Source organism: Pongo abelii, chromosome 10, assembly GCF_028885655.2.
Source record: "Pongo abelii isolate AG06213 chromosome 10, NHGRI_mPonAbe1-v2.0_pri, whole genome shotgun sequence".
Taxonomy (NCBI): domain Eukaryota; kingdom Metazoa; phylum Chordata; class Mammalia; order Primates; family Hominidae; genus Pongo; species Pongo abelii.
Window position 1 is genome coordinate 7,028,488 of NC_071995.2, and position 14,721 is coordinate 7,043,208.

The window sequence follows — 14,721 nt, forward strand, 5'->3', positions numbered from 1 at the left end:
CAGCAAATCCTTACGGAGCCCCCGGCGCCACAGGCATTCACAGTCCCCCGACCTCCTGGAACTTAGGAGGCTGGTCAGGGAGACAGATTCACAAACCGATCACAAGCATCAAATAATTGCCGGCGGGTATTAAGAAGGAAGCAAGCAAAGACCGGGAGAGAGAACAGCTAGGGATTGAGCAACACAATAGCTCCCTGGGGCTGTGGCCCTCCAGGGCATGGGTGGGGCAATCACCTGTCGGGCCCAGGTCCCCTCTCCCAGCAACGCCCTTTCTATATAAGCCGCAGCTGCACAAAGGCAAGTCCCACCTCCTCTAACCGCCCTTGGGCTACCTGCCCTTGGGGTGGGACTTGGACTCCACTGAGGGCTGTGCTGTGAGGTGGGTCCGGGAGCAGCTCGGTCCGGAGAGGGGAGCGCGATCATTCCCTCTGCAGGCCTCAATCGAGGGGCAGGGCTGATGCTCCGGGCCGGCTGGGGTCTCTGGGTAGCGGTGGGTAACTTCACACTAGGGGCACCTTGCTGGGACCTGCCTGCCCTTCACAGGCCCGGCGGGGCCTTCTCTCTCCCCTTTCCCTCAGGGGATCCCAGGACAGGCTGGGCACTGCGCGGTGGCACAGCCCAACTCCTGCCCAGCTGACCCCTCGCTGACCTCAGGGATCTCTGGCCTTCCAGCTCCGCTGTGGGCAGGGTCTGAGGCCACAGAGGAATGGGCTAGTCTTGGGGGTAGCATCTACTGTGGGGAGGGGACCCAAGGACAGCCCCCCCTTTTTGTTCCTCTGGAGACGGGGTGAGACTAGGCAGGTTGGAGAAAAGAGGCCCCTGGGAGAGGGTGGGAGGCCTAGAGGAGTGGCCAAGCCTTAGAGGAGGTGCCCGTGGCTGGCGCTGGGAGGGAAGGGGTTAAGGCAGTGGGGGGGCAGCCTATGGCAGGAGGACACACCTGTGCGCAGGGTGGCAGGCGGGGCCCAGGTAAGGAGCCTGCGCTGCCCGGCAGGCGGAGAAGGAAGGAGGAAGAGCGGAGGCCAGGGCGGGCTCTAGGCCGTGGAATCTGGGGCCTTAAAGCCCCTTCGTCTCCCCAGCACCCACTCTCTGGGGGCACGTGGGCCCGGTGACAGGTAAAGGCCACCAGGGGAGAGGTCCTGGGCTGAGCTTGGGACTGCAGAGGGGGGATGAGGGTGGGTAAATCGGTGCGTGTTGCGGGTCGGGAAAGGTTGCGGGGGTGGGGGAAGGTGGCTCAGGCGGGGGGCCGACGGTCGAGGGGCTTCGGAGGGCCTGCTTGGACCGCAACCTGGGCCTAGTGATCAGCGACCCAGGGTGTGGCTGGTGGCGGGCAGCAGGGCTCACCAGGAAGTGTCCCCAGGGACTCGGGTGGTGGGGGGATGGGAGCCAGGGATCTGCAGCTTTTCCGCAGGGATCCTGGGCCTGAAGCTGCCTGACCCAAGGTGGGCGGACTGGGCGGGGGCCCTCGTCTTACCCAGCAGTGTTTGGGTGCGGTTGGGAGTCTCTAATACTGCCGGGTAATGATGGAGGCCCCTGTCCCTGTGTCAGCAACATCCATCGCCTCAGGTCCCCAGCCCTTAGCTGGCTGCAGCCCCCTCCCCACTTCCCACGCACCCCGGAAGCCCCTTGTCTTGAGCTGAGAGTGTTGCACAAGGGGTGGTTCTTGTTGGCTGGCTGCCACTAAGGGACACAATGGGCCCCAGCCCCTCCTCCCACCTAGTGCGATTTGTCATCTGGTGGATCCAGAACCCACAGTCGACCTTGAGCTTGGGGTTGGCTCGCCCCCTCTCAAGAGACCTCACCTGGCCTGTGGCCAGGGTCCCTGTAGCAACTGGTGAGCGCGCACCGTAGTTCTCTGTTGGCCGGCCCTGGGTTCATCTTCCAGTACAGTGTTGGATGGTCTAATTGTGAAGCTCCTAACACTGTCTGGTAAAGATGGCCCCCGGGTGGGTTCTCTCGGCAGTGACCTTCAGGGAGCCCTGAAGACCATGGAAGACTACTGACCAACAACCTCTGACCTTCGCCCCTCTGGATGGGGGACGAATCACTAGGCAAAGGGGAACAATGGGAAGGAGACAAAATGGCTGCCTTTACAGCTGCAGCAAGATTTGGAAACACAGGTTCCCTAGGCACCGCCATTGTCTTCCCGCCTTGGGAACATGAAATAAATAAAGTGTGAATGGGAACATGAGGAAGACTGATCCAGGTCACTTGACCTGTCTTTTGTCTAATTGTTGATCTCATCTTAGCCTCCCAGCAACTCAGGATTGGGGCTGCGACGTCTGCTTCGTCTTTCATGATACTCAACCCCAAGCAGAGAAAAACGTCTTAAAAATCGAAGCAGATTAACCCAGTCCCTCTGTTCAGATCCACCTGCTGCCCTATCTGCATTTGGCAGTTCCTGTACATACTTTGCCCCCATGTTTTGTCTGAGTTCCACATCTTGTCTCCCCGCAGGGATGGGAAATGGGCAGTAGTGGGAGATTCAGGTATAAACGGTGGCTCTGTTTCTCTGGTGCCTGAGATTCGGGAAGGCCTGTCTTGGGAAGATAAGTGTCAGCTTATCTGTGGACTGAACAGATAGGCACCTGTTCTGTTGGCCCCAGAGCTATGGGGATGAAAAGCCCACCTCCACAGGGGAGCCCTGTTAGCTAGCAGCTCCTCACGCCTGGTGACTGAGAAATGGAGTCTGGGGGGCCTACAGCAGGCCACGCGATCCACTGGGCTTCTGGGCACAGAAGTGCCTCAACAGGCACAGGAAGGCTCCCCATAGCCACAAGGAACCCTGCTACCAAGGAAGCAGCTCCTGTTGGGGTCATCAGATTTTTAATCTGGCTCAGCAAAGCCACGGCTGTCCAGCCTTAAAAAAAATGGGTGATGTGGGAGAAATGGAGGGTGGGGTGAAGAGCACAGCTGGGCCTCCAGAACTCAGGGCCAGCCTTCCCAGCTTGGGTCCTGTTTCGGAGCCCAGGCCTTGCTTCCCCTTAGCCGCCCCAGCCAGATTCTTTTGCGCCCCCTGCTGGCAGACACAAAGACAGACCCAGGAGCGCATATGTGAACGTGCGCATGCGTGCTGCCCGTTACCCAGTTCATGAACACGTGAAGCCTTGACTTCGGGTTAAGTAATAAAAATTTATTGAGAATTCCTGGGTTGGTGGTTATCTCCTCCCAGCCTTGAGGGAGGGAACAACACTGTAGGAAATCACTGAGAAATCACGCACTGTCCCAACAGCCCCAGTTAACACAGGGAGGAGGAAAGTAATTCCCCAGAAAAGGGGCTAGTCTTCAGTCTTCCTTAATCCAAGAGGGGTTCAGGGAACCAGTGTGGGGGACCATCGCATGATATTGGGGCGGGGTAGGGCTGTGCTGGACCCCTGGCTGGCTCCTCAAAAACTGGAGAAGCAGATCCACTTCCTCTGGGGGTGGAGTTCTTGGTGACTAGGCTCATTTCTTACCCTTGATGAGGCTGTCACTGTAGAAAAAAAGATAGATAATGACACTATTAGGGGACATAAATGTGAGAGGCAGGACACTCTAGGCCATTCCCTCTCCTACCCTCCTACCCTGATTGAGGGTTTGTCTGTGGGGAGGTGGGAAAGGGGTAGGGTAGGGGGCAGGTACTGGGAGAAGGTGGCCTGCAGGAACCCACAGAAGCAGCAACAACTTACCTTCCTCTGTGGTGCCAGATCGCCAGATGAACAAGAAACAGAAGAGAAATGCACACGTTAATTGACAGCTTCAGGCCCCACTCAGCTTTGAACCCTCCTTTGCTCCCAGGAGAAAAGACAAACAGGGTTGACCGCCAGGAATCTCAGGCTCATGAAAGGAGGAGGCATGTTCTTATGGCCACTGCTATTTCTCATCTCCTTTCCTAACATCCCTCCATGCACCAGAGGAGTTTGAGGGCTCTTGAGTAAGAAAACTGAGTATCATCTTTCATCACTTTTTGGTTAGACGAAAACTTTATAATTAAAGTGCTTTTTATGTGAATAATCCTATTTGATCTCATAAAATCAATCCTATGAGATGCAAGATAGAAACTGTCAACCACCCCTTTTTCTAATTTTGGTTCAATGTCTCTCAGAGCCATATGAATAGCTGTAGCAGGCTCCAGAGCCCAAGCAACCAGGCTCAAGTCCCATGTTCTTTGTGATACCCCACTGCGCGGTCACATCTCTCACCTGGTGAAACTTTCATCCTGTAGGTTCAGCACAAGGTTGTCAGCCGTGAGATAGATACGATTCTGTGATGTGGCGATCTACAGGGGAGAAAATAAGACAGATGCTTGCATTAAGCAAAGACCTCAATTCCGACCCCTGCAATTCAGTAGCTACTTAATGGAACACATGCAGATTAGGGCAGGGATACAGCAATGAATAACACATGGTTTCTGCTCTCATTTAGGGATCCAGAGCAGTGAGCAGCAGCTACGATTATTAGCAAAGTAACAGAGGCAAGAACAAAAGGTCAGGGAACCCAGAGGAATCATTCTTGATGGAAAGAGTATTGGAGAAGCCAATTTTTTATTTATTTATTTTTGAGATGGAGTCTTGCTCTGTTGCCCAGGCTGGAGTGCAGCGGCATGATCTCAGCTCACTGCAACTTCCGCCTCCTGGGTTCAAGTGATTCTCCTGCCTCAGCCTCCTGCGTAGCTGGGAATATAGCTAAATGCCACCACAGCAGGCTCATGATCTTTTGTATTTTTAGTAGAGATGGGGTTTCACCATGTTGGCCAGGCTGGTCTCAAACTCCTGACCTCAGGTGATCCACCCACCTTGGCCTCCCAAAGTGCGGGGATTACATGCATGAGCCACCTCGCCAGCCAGAGAAGCCAATCTGAGTAGAAACCCGAACAAGCAAGGTTTGAATTCCCTCACCTCAATGTGCCTTAACTGAAAGCACTTTCTCAAGGCAGCCCCATCAGAGACACTGGGCTGACACACTCACCGTCTTGGAGATATTCTGGGCTGCTCGAATCTTGCGAAGTTTGATGTAGCCAGGGTTCTTGCTCAGTGCTTCTCCAAGGTGAGGAGGGTTAAGGTTCACGCAAGGGCAGGTCTCAATCCCTGGCCCCGTCCTTACCACACTCCCTTGCTCCAGTCCTCCTCTGGGCTGTCAGATCCAAGGTTGCGCTCAGGTGGCTTGTGCCCAGCCCTACCTTGGACCCCACCTGTGGGCCTCCCTGCAGGCTGCTGCCAGGAACTAGGGGCAGCAGCAGAAATGAAGGCAAGGCCACCAATGCTATTGATCTGGCCTTACAGTGGGGAGTCATGGCTCAGGTACTCCCACTAAGATTTCAGATCTCATCTGTGGTCCCCACCCCCAACAAGGAGCCAAGGGCCAGAGAGCACGGAGTCGCATTCGCCTTAGTCTCATCAGCCTGCCCATGAAGGAGGATGGGGAACTCAGGTGCCCTAGGGGCTTAGGCTGAGATCTCTCTAGCAGAAGGATATCATCTTGGCAGCCTCGGCCTCACCCTCAGCCTGCACAATCTTCTGCCGCTGTTCCTGCTTTGCTTTTTCTACCAAGAATTGGGCCCGCTGGGCCTCCTGCTGGGCTGTGGTGGGAGAGAGTCAGGGAGACCCTGTCCTGGGTCAGGAGCCCCGCCCATGGAGTCTTTCCTCCTCCTGCATCTCGGAAGCCCTCACCCCACAGCTCTTGCGACTCACCCACTTGTTTGGCTTCTACAGCAGCTGTGTACTCTCGGCTAAAGCTCAGCTCTGTGATGGCCACATCATCCAGGATGAGGCTGAAGTCCTTGGCCCTCTCTGTCAGCTCCCGGCGGATCAACAGGGATACCTGAGGGCAGGGATGAAGAGGGGAAGGAAGGGGTGCTTTGAGGGGACTGGAGAACTGAAAGGAAGGTTGCGACCCCTAACCCTTCACTCTCAATACAATATGCACTGCCTTAGCTTCCTGTCAGGCAAACCTGTAACATAAGCCTCTCTGCTCAAAGAGCTGCAGGAAAAGCCAAGACTTGGCCATTTCCTCTGTGCTTCCTAACACCGAGTGCTATCGAGTTCTAATGCTGGCTCTCCTTATTTCACAGTAGCAATTAGCACAGCTTTTAGGTGGAAATGGCACTAGGGTGACAATCCTTTTCTAATAAGCTGCCTTTCCTAATTCCCAATACCCTGGGCCTAGGATGGAAAGGCTGACACCATGCAGATGGTGCTGGGAGTCAGACCTGGGCCCGCTGGGTGATCAGCTGCGAGGCATTGAACTTGGCCACCACACTCTTGAGCACCTCGTTGACAATGGACGGCAACACTCGTTCCTCATAGTCCAGCCCTAGGCGCTGGTACATGCTAGGAAGCTCCTGAGCATTCGGTCGAGACAACACTCGCAGGGAGATATTCACCATCTGTAGGTCTGAGATTGAGGTCAGCAGTGGCTGGTCAAGGCCAAACACCCTTTCCCAAGCATTTTCTCCTTCATGTTCCTCCCTGTATGCCCTGTGCAATGGTGTACAGCCTGGCACTACCCTGGGGGAAGGAGAGTTAATCAGGCTGACAAGGAAGACAAGACGCAGCACAGCTGAAATGCACCCTCACCCACTGTGAAGCCTTGAACTGCAACCCTCGTCACCAGCAGAGCTGACTACTCTTTCCCCCTCTGTACTCTGTGCAACCTCTAACGTGGGCGCTTTTGTGCTGTACCATAATCATGTCTCCTGCAAGGACTTGGGGGACAAGAATTGTGTTTAATGAATCTTTTATTCCCAGGGCCCAGTCTAGTAAATGAATAAGCGACCTGCACTAGGTATAGCACAAAGAAGTACATTACAGGTTACAGGTGAGCTACCTGACCCAGGGTGTATGTGTGTGGGTGGGTGGGGAGGAGGAAGAGGTCTGGGGAACTCAAAGGCACGGCTTTTATGTATGGTCTAGAAGGAGAGAACAGGTGAACTAGTCAAGCGTAGGGACAAACTTCTCCAGAACAGAGTGTACTAGTGGATGTAACTGTAGATATAGTAAGTCAAGCAGTTAGAAAAAAAAGGCTTTAAAACAAAGCTTTGATCTAGGCAGTGAATAAGACAAAGGACAAACAATACTCTTATTGAATACACGTCAGAGAGGAGACAGTAAAAAGCACCCAAACACAGTGTGTTCAGAATGTGCTGCTTTGACCCCAGGAGGCAGATATTTTTGTTACAGCTCTTGCAGATGTGGAAACTAAGGCCTAAAGGCCTGACACTACCATCTTCCCCTGGGGTTTCTTGCCAGCTCCCTTGATCATCCCACCTGCCATGTGATTACCAAGTGCTCAGACCTACCTTTGGAGCCTGTAGGGGAGGAGATTTTTCGAGGTCTGGCCCGAATGTCATAGATAATGGGGTACTGGAACCAAGGGATCCTGGAGAGGACAGGGATAGGTATTAAGAGGCCGCAGTTTCGGCTGGACGCGGTGGCTCACGCCTGTAATCCCAGCACTTTGGGAGGCCGAGGCGGGCGGATCATTTGAGGTCAGGAGTTTGAGACCAGCTTGACCTACATAGTGAAACCCCGTCTCTACTAAAATACAAAAATTAGCCGGGCGTGGTGGCAGGCGCCTGTAATCCCAGCTACTCGTGAGGCTGAGGCAGGAGAATGGCTTGAAACCAGAAGGCGGAAGTTGCAGTGAGCCGAGATCGCGCCACTGCACTCCAGCCTGGGCGACAGAGTAAGACTCCCTCTCCAAAAAAAAAAGGCCGCAGTTTCACTAGCTTTGCCCGGTTTCCCCTCACCACGCGTTTTTTTGCCTGCTCCTCCCCACGACCACAGACAAGGAGAGATTCTCTTGTCCCTTTGGAAAACAACAGTTTGTATGTTGCTGGAGGTTCGCGCAGCACCCACTATCCTAGCGGCAGGGATGAGGAGGGCGGGAAAAGAGCAGCGTTGAATCCTGTTGCACGTCCGACTATAGCCACTGCTGGGTCGGCGTCAAGGGTGAAAGGTCAGGATCAGCAGGCTCTGCCCGCCATTACCTGAAGTGAAGGCCCTCGGCCAGGATAGTGTCCTGCTGCACTCCACCGATCCGATTGAAGAAGATGGCTCTGTGCCCGCCTTCCACTGTGGGGAGAGGGGTGGTGATCAGGCCAGGCCGCTGCTCAGAGGAAATGCTAGGCTCGTGGAGGGGCGCGGGGACAGGGCAAGGGGTTTGGGGGAGGGACTGGAAGCGTCCGGCGAGCGGGCGGAGGTTGCTCACCGGTGAACACGGATTCGCGCACACCGTAGGCCACGGCGCCGGCCCCCAGCAACAGCTTCAGGGCCGTGCCCATGCCCCGGGGCCCGGCGGGCAGCCGTCCCGCCAAGTCCTTCAAGTTCTGGGCCATGTCTGATCTTGAGGCCGGCGGCACCGGAGGTCAGAAGGGGGTGCCGGCCCGCCTCTACCCCGCTCCGGATTAGGTACTGCACCCTTCACACGAGGGCTCGGGTCCGTAAGGCTGGCGAAAGAAAGGGCACCGGAAGTGCGCTCCCTTTGAAACCCTCCCCCTTAGGCCACTACGGACCCGAACTTCGCGCACAGGAATCGCGCATACGGAAGTCCCGCCCCTTTCTGGAAGGCTGCCCTCCCAGGGAGGGCAGCGCAAGACAGCAAGTCATCTCCATTTCCGAGCCCACTTTCAAAATGGCAGCCGGAAGGAAATTTGTGATTAGAAGCCGGGCTGTTCTCATTTAAGAGCGCTAGCGCAACTTCCGGTCTTGTTGCAAGATGGCCGCGCCCAGTGGTGGATTCAAGCCTCGTGAACGAAGCGGTGGGGAGCAGGCACAGGACTGGGATGCTGTGCCACCCAAGCGGCCCCGACTAGGGGCAGGAAACAAGATCGGAGGCCGTAGGCTTATTGTGGTGCTGGAAGGGGCCAGTCTGGAGACAGTCAAGGTAGTTTGGGACAGGAAGTGGAGAAGTAGTAAATCGATAGGCTGGGACTCCGTGGAATGAGGGTAAGGGGCCCAGAGTGGATGGAGAAAGCAGAGAGCGGTGAAAGATGCTTTTGAAGGAAGGTGGCTTGGTTGGCTTTGCGTTGATTTGACATCCTGGGATGGTAGTACTCATTTTTCTTTTCTTTTTTCTTTCTTTTTTTTTTTTGAGACGGAGGCTCGCTCTGTCGCCTAGGCGGGAGTGCAGTTGCGCGACCTCGGCTCACTGCAACCTCTGCCTCCCGGCTTCAAACAGTTCTCCTGAATCAGCCTCTGGAGTAGCTGGGACTACAGGCACGTGCCACCACGCCCGGCTAATTTTTTTGTATTTTTAGTTCAGATGGGGTTTCACCATGTTGGCCACGCTGGTCTCGAACTCCTGACCTCAAGTGATCCGCCCGCCTAGGCCTCCTAAAGTGTTGGGATTAGAGGCGTGAGCCACCGTGCCTGGCCGGTAGTACTCATGTTTTTTTGCTCTTTTTGAATGATATTCCAGCCCTCACCTCCTTGCTTCCAATTGGTTTACCAGGATTCTGTGGTACAGTAGTCTAAGCAGAGGAAAGTTTCCTTCCTTGCGTCATTCCACATCCCAAGACAAGTTACTGGGCAGATGAGAAAGGTAGTTATGTAGCCTAGTCTGCCCACACTTTTTGTAAGGGCTTCATGTTTCAATTCATTAGTGTCCATAGTCACCTCTCTCTAATATCCACCTACGATACACTGTCCAGACCTGGTTATTATTTAAAACTTTTACATCTGCATTTTTATCTATCATTCATCTCTTTCCCCACATGTAATAGAACCAGCAGTTCTCTATCTTAAAGCCTTGGGCAGTGTTCTTCCTCCTCCTTTCTGTTACCTGTTAGAACTAATTCAATGAATAGGCCCAGAAGAAATCGCATTGGTTTAGAAGTCAGACCAGGATTTTAATCTTCGTTCTAAATACACTTTTTTTTTTTTTTTTTTTTGAGATAGAGTCTCAGTCTCTACCAGGCTGGAGTGCAGTGGCACGATCTTGGCTCACTGCAGCCTCTGCCTCCCGGATTCAATTGATTCTCCTGCCTCAGCCTCCAGAGTAGCTGGGATTACAGGCCTGCGCCTGTAATCTATTAAAAGAATAGAAAACATGGTTATATCCTACTAATGGGTTGAAACTGTATTATTCATTCAAGAAGGTTTTTTTCTTCTATAACTAAGGGTGTCTCATGGACTTAGTTCTTGGTCATTTGTTCTTTCTTTGTGCTTACTCTCTGTGACATTACTTCAACTATTCAATTTCAAAATCTACATCCCTTTTTTTGCAGACTTTTTGGAGCCATATATCTCAAGAATGTTGCTAGACATATACATTCCAGTGATACATAAAAACTTAGCCTTCCAAAACTTGTATTTGTATATAACAGTTTGTTTTTAGACCTTTTACTGACCACCCTAATGCTCCTTGGGACTCCAAATTGCAACTTGGAATTATTTCTTTTAGCTGCTACAGATGTAGTCCACTTCTTTAACATCAAACTTCTGATGTCTTTTCCAGTGTACAGAGTTGTTAAGATAGTGTCTGTCAGTCATTCCTATCCTGCCCTGCTTACTCCAGAATTGTTTTTGGCTTTGTGCTTGATACATTAGGATTCTGTGGTTTACAAAGCAGCTTCATATATAATCACAGCCCTTCAGTGTCTCAGCTCCCAATTTTCCTCAAAGTTTCCTTTCTTTGTTTCCACTTTTTCTTTTTTGTTTCTTTTTTGAGATAGGGTCTTGCTCTGTTGTCTGGGCAACAGAGTGCAGTGGTGTGATGGTTCACTGCAGCCTCTACCTCCCTGGCTCAAGCAGTCCTCCCACCTCATCCTCCTGAGTAACTGGGACTGTCAGCAAATGCCACTGCACCTGGCTAATTTTTTTTTTTTTTTTTTTTTTTTGTGAGACAGGGTCCCATCGTGTTGCCCAGGCCGGTCTCAAATTCCTGGGCTCAAGTGATCCTCCCACCTCGGCCTCCTAAAGTGTTGGGATCACAGGCATAAGCCACCACACCTGGCTACTTTGCCTTGATTCCATCTGTACCTTTGCTCATGCCAGTCTTTTTTTTTTTTTTTTTGGGACAGGGTCTTGCTCTGTCACCCAGGCTGGAGTGCAGTGGTGCAGTCTTGGCTCACTGCAATCTCTGTCTCCCGGGCTCAAGCCATCCTCCCACCTTCGCCTCCCAAGTAGCTAGGACTACAGGCATGTGCCACCATGCCCAGCTAATTTTTGTATTTTTTGTAGAGATGGGGTTTCGCCATGTTGCCCAGGCTGGTCTTGAACTTCTGACCTTAAGTGATTTGCCTGCCTTGGCCTCCCAGAGTGCTGGGATTACAGGCGTGAGCCACTCACTGCACCTGCCCCCATGCCAGTCTTAAAACTGGGAATAACCCCTCTTCATTTTATTTCTGAGAATTTTCTTTGATTAAACTGCCTCCTGCATCATTAGTTTTCACATTTCTTTTTTTTGAGATGGAGTCTTGCTCTGTTGCCTGGGCTGGAGTGCAGTGGTGCTGCAAGCTCCGCCTCCCAAGTAGCTGGGACTACAGGCGCCTGCCACCACGCCGGCTAATTTTTTATATTTTTAGTAGAAATGGGGTTTCACCGTGTTAGCCACGATGGCCTCGATCTCCTGACCTTGTGATCCGCCCGCCTCGGCCTCCCAAAGTGCTGGGATTACAGGCGTGAGCCACCGTGCCCGGCCTTCACATTTCTTCTTGTTCAGATTTGCAGCTCTTCACTTAGTGCATGTTTGGTGTACGCAAACTGAGGGTAGTGACTGTATATTTTGCACAGTACGTACTTACTACTCCTGTAATAAACACAGCATTCAGCCTTGCTCACTAACTCCTGCCTAGTTCCAGGATGTCTCATTGGCCTTGCCTAACAGCCACAGGTTTTTAAATTAAATCCAGTGTATTAGTAGATAATGTGAAGTCACAGGTTGTACCCTTCCTCCTGTTTCCCTCTGAGACCATTTACTGGGGAGTGCAAATAAGGCTGCACGGTGATCCCCTGAGGGCTTGCTGGGCTCTACCTCCAGTGTTTCTGGTTTAGGAGGTCTAGGGTGGGCCTGAGAATTTGCCTAACAAGTTTCCAGGTGCAGCTGCTGCTGGTAGTTTGGGGACCACACTTGAAGAACCACGGGGCTAGGTAACAGAAGCTTATGCTGTTCTTTCGTCATGTTCCCTGTTCTTCAGGTAGGGAAGACATATGAGCTACTCAACTGTGACAAGCACAAGTCTATATTGTTGAAGAATGGACGGGACCCTGGGGAAGTGCGGCCAGACATCACCCACCAGGTAACTCCAGGGACAGTGCTCACAACCCTTTGAGCCTCTGTATGGAAGGGTTGGCAGCTGAGTGCTGCCTCTCTTCAGCCTTAACCATGCCTTGGTTTCTGCTTTGCTCAGAGTTTGCTGATGCTGATGGATAGTCCCCTGAACCGAGCTGGCTTGCTACAGGTTTATATCCATACCCAGAAGAATGTTCTGATTGAAGTGAATCCCCAGACCCGAATTCCCAGAACCTTTGACCGCTTTTGTGGCCTCATGGGTAAGAAGTCTTAGAACAAAGTTAGAATGAACTTGTCAGTGGGGAAAAAGGGAGGAAGAGGAAAAGGGAGAACTAAATGTGGGATTTTTAAGCGAGGAAATGGGAGAACAACATGATTAATACCAGGACAAGGACGGTTATTATTTTTCTGTGTTTGTGGAAACTCCACTCCTGTTCTTGCAGTAGCTTCCTGGCTGAGTGAAAGAGTGAGTCTGAACCCATCACTGTACAGCTAGCCATATGCTTGGCAACTGTTTGTTCCTAACATTTCAGGAGTCCAGTCTAGATATAAAGCACACAGGGAACTCATCTTACCTATGGGGTTTTCCTTGTTAGATGACTGGACAGAAGGGCTGTGGTCTCCATCTAGCTCTGAACTCCTTTTCCCCCTTTTAGTTCAACTTTTACACAAGCTCAGTGTTCGAGCAGCTGATGGCCCCCAGAAGCTTTTGAAGGTGAGGTATTGAAACCTATTAGTTGAAGTTTGGTTCTGAGAATGTTTCTGGGGCTGACTTTTCTCTTTTTTACTTTAGGTAATTAAGAATCCAGTATCAGATCACTTTCCAGTTGGATGTATGAAAGTTGGCACTTCTTTTTCCATCCCGGTTGTCAGTGATGTGCGTGAGCTGGTGCCCAGCAGTGATCCTATTGTTTTTGTGGTAGGGGCCTTTGCCCATGGCAAGGTAAGGTCTGGGCTCAACCCTGAAATTCTTGGTAGAGCTGAACTTAGTATAGAATTCCCAGAGCAGTAGGCATTTTAACAATGCTTACAATGAGCTAGAAGACACATGACAGTTCCACACCCTGCCCCAGGGCACATCCTTTGAGGACTGCTGCCATAATTGTAATAGTCACAGTTAGGACCTTCTTCATCGTTTGTAGGAATTTGATATTAAACATCACAGCTGAAATACTAGCTCAGCCATAGTTTTCCTGCCCTAAAGAAGGGTTGAAACAGCTACTGAGTGACAGAGTTGGCTGACAAAACTGTTCTTTTCTTAGGTCAGTGTGGAGTATACAGAGAAGATGGTGTCCATCAGCAACTATCCCCTTTCTGCTGCCCTCACCTGTGCAAAACTTACCACAGCCTTTGAGGAAGTATGGGGGGTCATTTGACAGTAGTAGAACCTGTTCTGAAACCAGAAACTGTTGATGTCACATCCTTTGACCCTGGTCTGAGCTGACTGCTGGAAGATGATCTTTCTGCACTGAGACTGTGGAGTTTGGGGAAGCCAAGGCTGTACATTTGCTATTTGTTTATCCTATGAATACTGTTCTTGCAAACCTGGTTGTTTTGGGGTTCCTAAAGTATCCAATGGTGTAAAACTGTTTGTTCCCTGGGACTTCAGGGACAGATATGAGGTTACAGAGTTTGCAATTTGGTTCCATGCTTTGAAGGCAGGCTTTAGCTCCCAGATTCCTGTGCGCTAAAGGAGAGAACCCTGATGATCAGCCATGGCAAGGATGGAGAACTGTGAAAGAGAGCAATCAGGAATGCTAGTGGTGAAAAACTGAACAAACAGAAGTGATTTTATCTAATACAGTTCCAAGGTAGAAAAAGTGGAGCAGGCAGGGCCTTGCACCCCTCTCCGCCCCCCCATGGGGGGGGTGGTGGTAGCGGCACATACACAATCATAGTAAATTGGCAGAAGAAAAACACAATAGATTCCTGGCTAGATGGGGAGAGATAAGGCAATGTGCATGGGGGAGTCAGAGGGGAGATGTGAGCCCCTCTGCTCCTCCCACAAGAGTTTCCCCTTTGGGCCGGGCACGGTGGCTCACGCCTGCAATCCCAGCACTTTGGGAGGCGGAGGCGGGTGGATCACTTGTGGTCAGGAGTTCGAGACAAGCCTGGCCAACGTGGTGAAACCCCGTTTCTACTGAAAATACAAAAATTAGCTGGGCGTGGTGGCGTGCCTGTATTCCCAGCTACTTGGGAGGCTGAGGCAGGAAAATCACTTGAACCTGGGAGGTGGAGGTTGCGGTGAGCTGAGATCGCGTCACTGCATTCCAGCGTGGGTGACAAAGCAAGACTCCTTCTCCAAAAAAAAGTTTCCCCTTTGGCCCCAAATGAAGACTTGGCTGGCAGCAGAGGCACAGCTGGAAGCATCGATCTTCCACCTCCCTGGCTTTTCCATTCTCTGCTGTGGGGCAAAGGAGTGCTGTGAAAAGGGAGACAAGTAGTTTCTGCACCAGTCCTGCATAGGCCACCTGCAAGACAAGACGAGATTGGAAGGCTGGTTAGTTACTCCTC

At 51.9% G+C, this 14,721-nt stretch overlaps 3 protein-coding genes, 1 long non-coding RNA gene and 1 other non-coding gene across 8 annotated transcripts in view; 2 read left to right on the plus strand and 3 right to left on the minus strand.

Moving 5' to 3' along the window:
• The first annotated feature begins 1,008 nt into the window (after positions 1-1,008).
• LOC112135803 (uncharacterized) lies at positions 1,009-2,207 on the plus strand. The gene is made up of 2 exons (XR_002917046.1): positions 1,009-1,112; positions 1,961-2,207. It is a non-coding gene; the product is annotated as an uncharacterized LOC112135803 (long non-coding RNA).
• Positions 2,208-3,109: 902 nt separating this feature from the next.
• Positions 3,110-8,418, minus strand: PHB2 (prohibitin 2). Of its 2 annotated transcripts, NM_001132131.1 has the most exon segments (10): positions 3,110-3,469; positions 3,666-3,671; positions 4,179-4,255; positions 4,945-5,022; positions 5,451-5,554; positions 5,667-5,796; positions 6,185-6,369; positions 7,274-7,353; positions 7,964-8,048; positions 8,185-8,418. In NM_001132131.1, coding segments are annotated over 10 exon segments (900 nt in total). In that variant the 5' UTR covers positions 8,312-8,418; the 3' UTR covers positions 3,110-3,441.
• Positions 5,111-5,380, minus strand: LOC112136017 (small nucleolar RNA U89). Its single transcript, XR_002917226.1, has one exon. It is a non-coding gene; the product is annotated as a small nucleolar RNA U89 (small nucleolar RNA).
• Positions 8,419-8,526: 108 nt separating the features above from the next.
• Positions 8,527-13,828, plus strand: EMG1 (EMG1 N1-specific pseudouridine methyltransferase). 3 transcript variants are annotated; one of them, XM_009247390.3, is made up of 6 exons: positions 8,527-8,859; positions 12,113-12,214; positions 12,326-12,467; positions 12,864-12,922; positions 13,001-13,150; positions 13,470-13,751. In XM_009247390.3, exons 1-6 carry the CDS (start codon positions 8,692-8,694, stop codon positions 13,581-13,583), a joined length of 735 nt encoding a protein of 244 aa, XP_009245665.1. In that variant the 5' UTR covers positions 8,527-8,691; the 3' UTR covers positions 13,584-13,751. The 3 variants fall into 3 exon arrangements, with proteins under 3 accessions (XP_009245665.1, XP_024112766.1, XP_054383899.1); XM_054527924.2 differs by having other exon boundaries at positions 8,691-8,921; positions 13,470-13,828; XM_024256998.3 differs by lacking the exon at positions 13,001-13,150 and having other exon boundaries at positions 13,470-13,828.
• A 143-nt stretch (positions 13,829-13,971) lies between these two features.
• The window catches only part of LPCAT3 (lysophosphatidylcholine acyltransferase 3), a 42,227-nt gene continuing 41,477 nt past the window's right edge, over positions 13,972-14,721 (minus strand). Inside the window, exon 13 of the mRNA XM_002822828.6 lies at positions 13,972-14,678. The gene's annotated coding sequence lies outside the window, so the exon portion shown is untranslated. The remainder of the gene's footprint in view (positions 14,679-14,721) is intronic.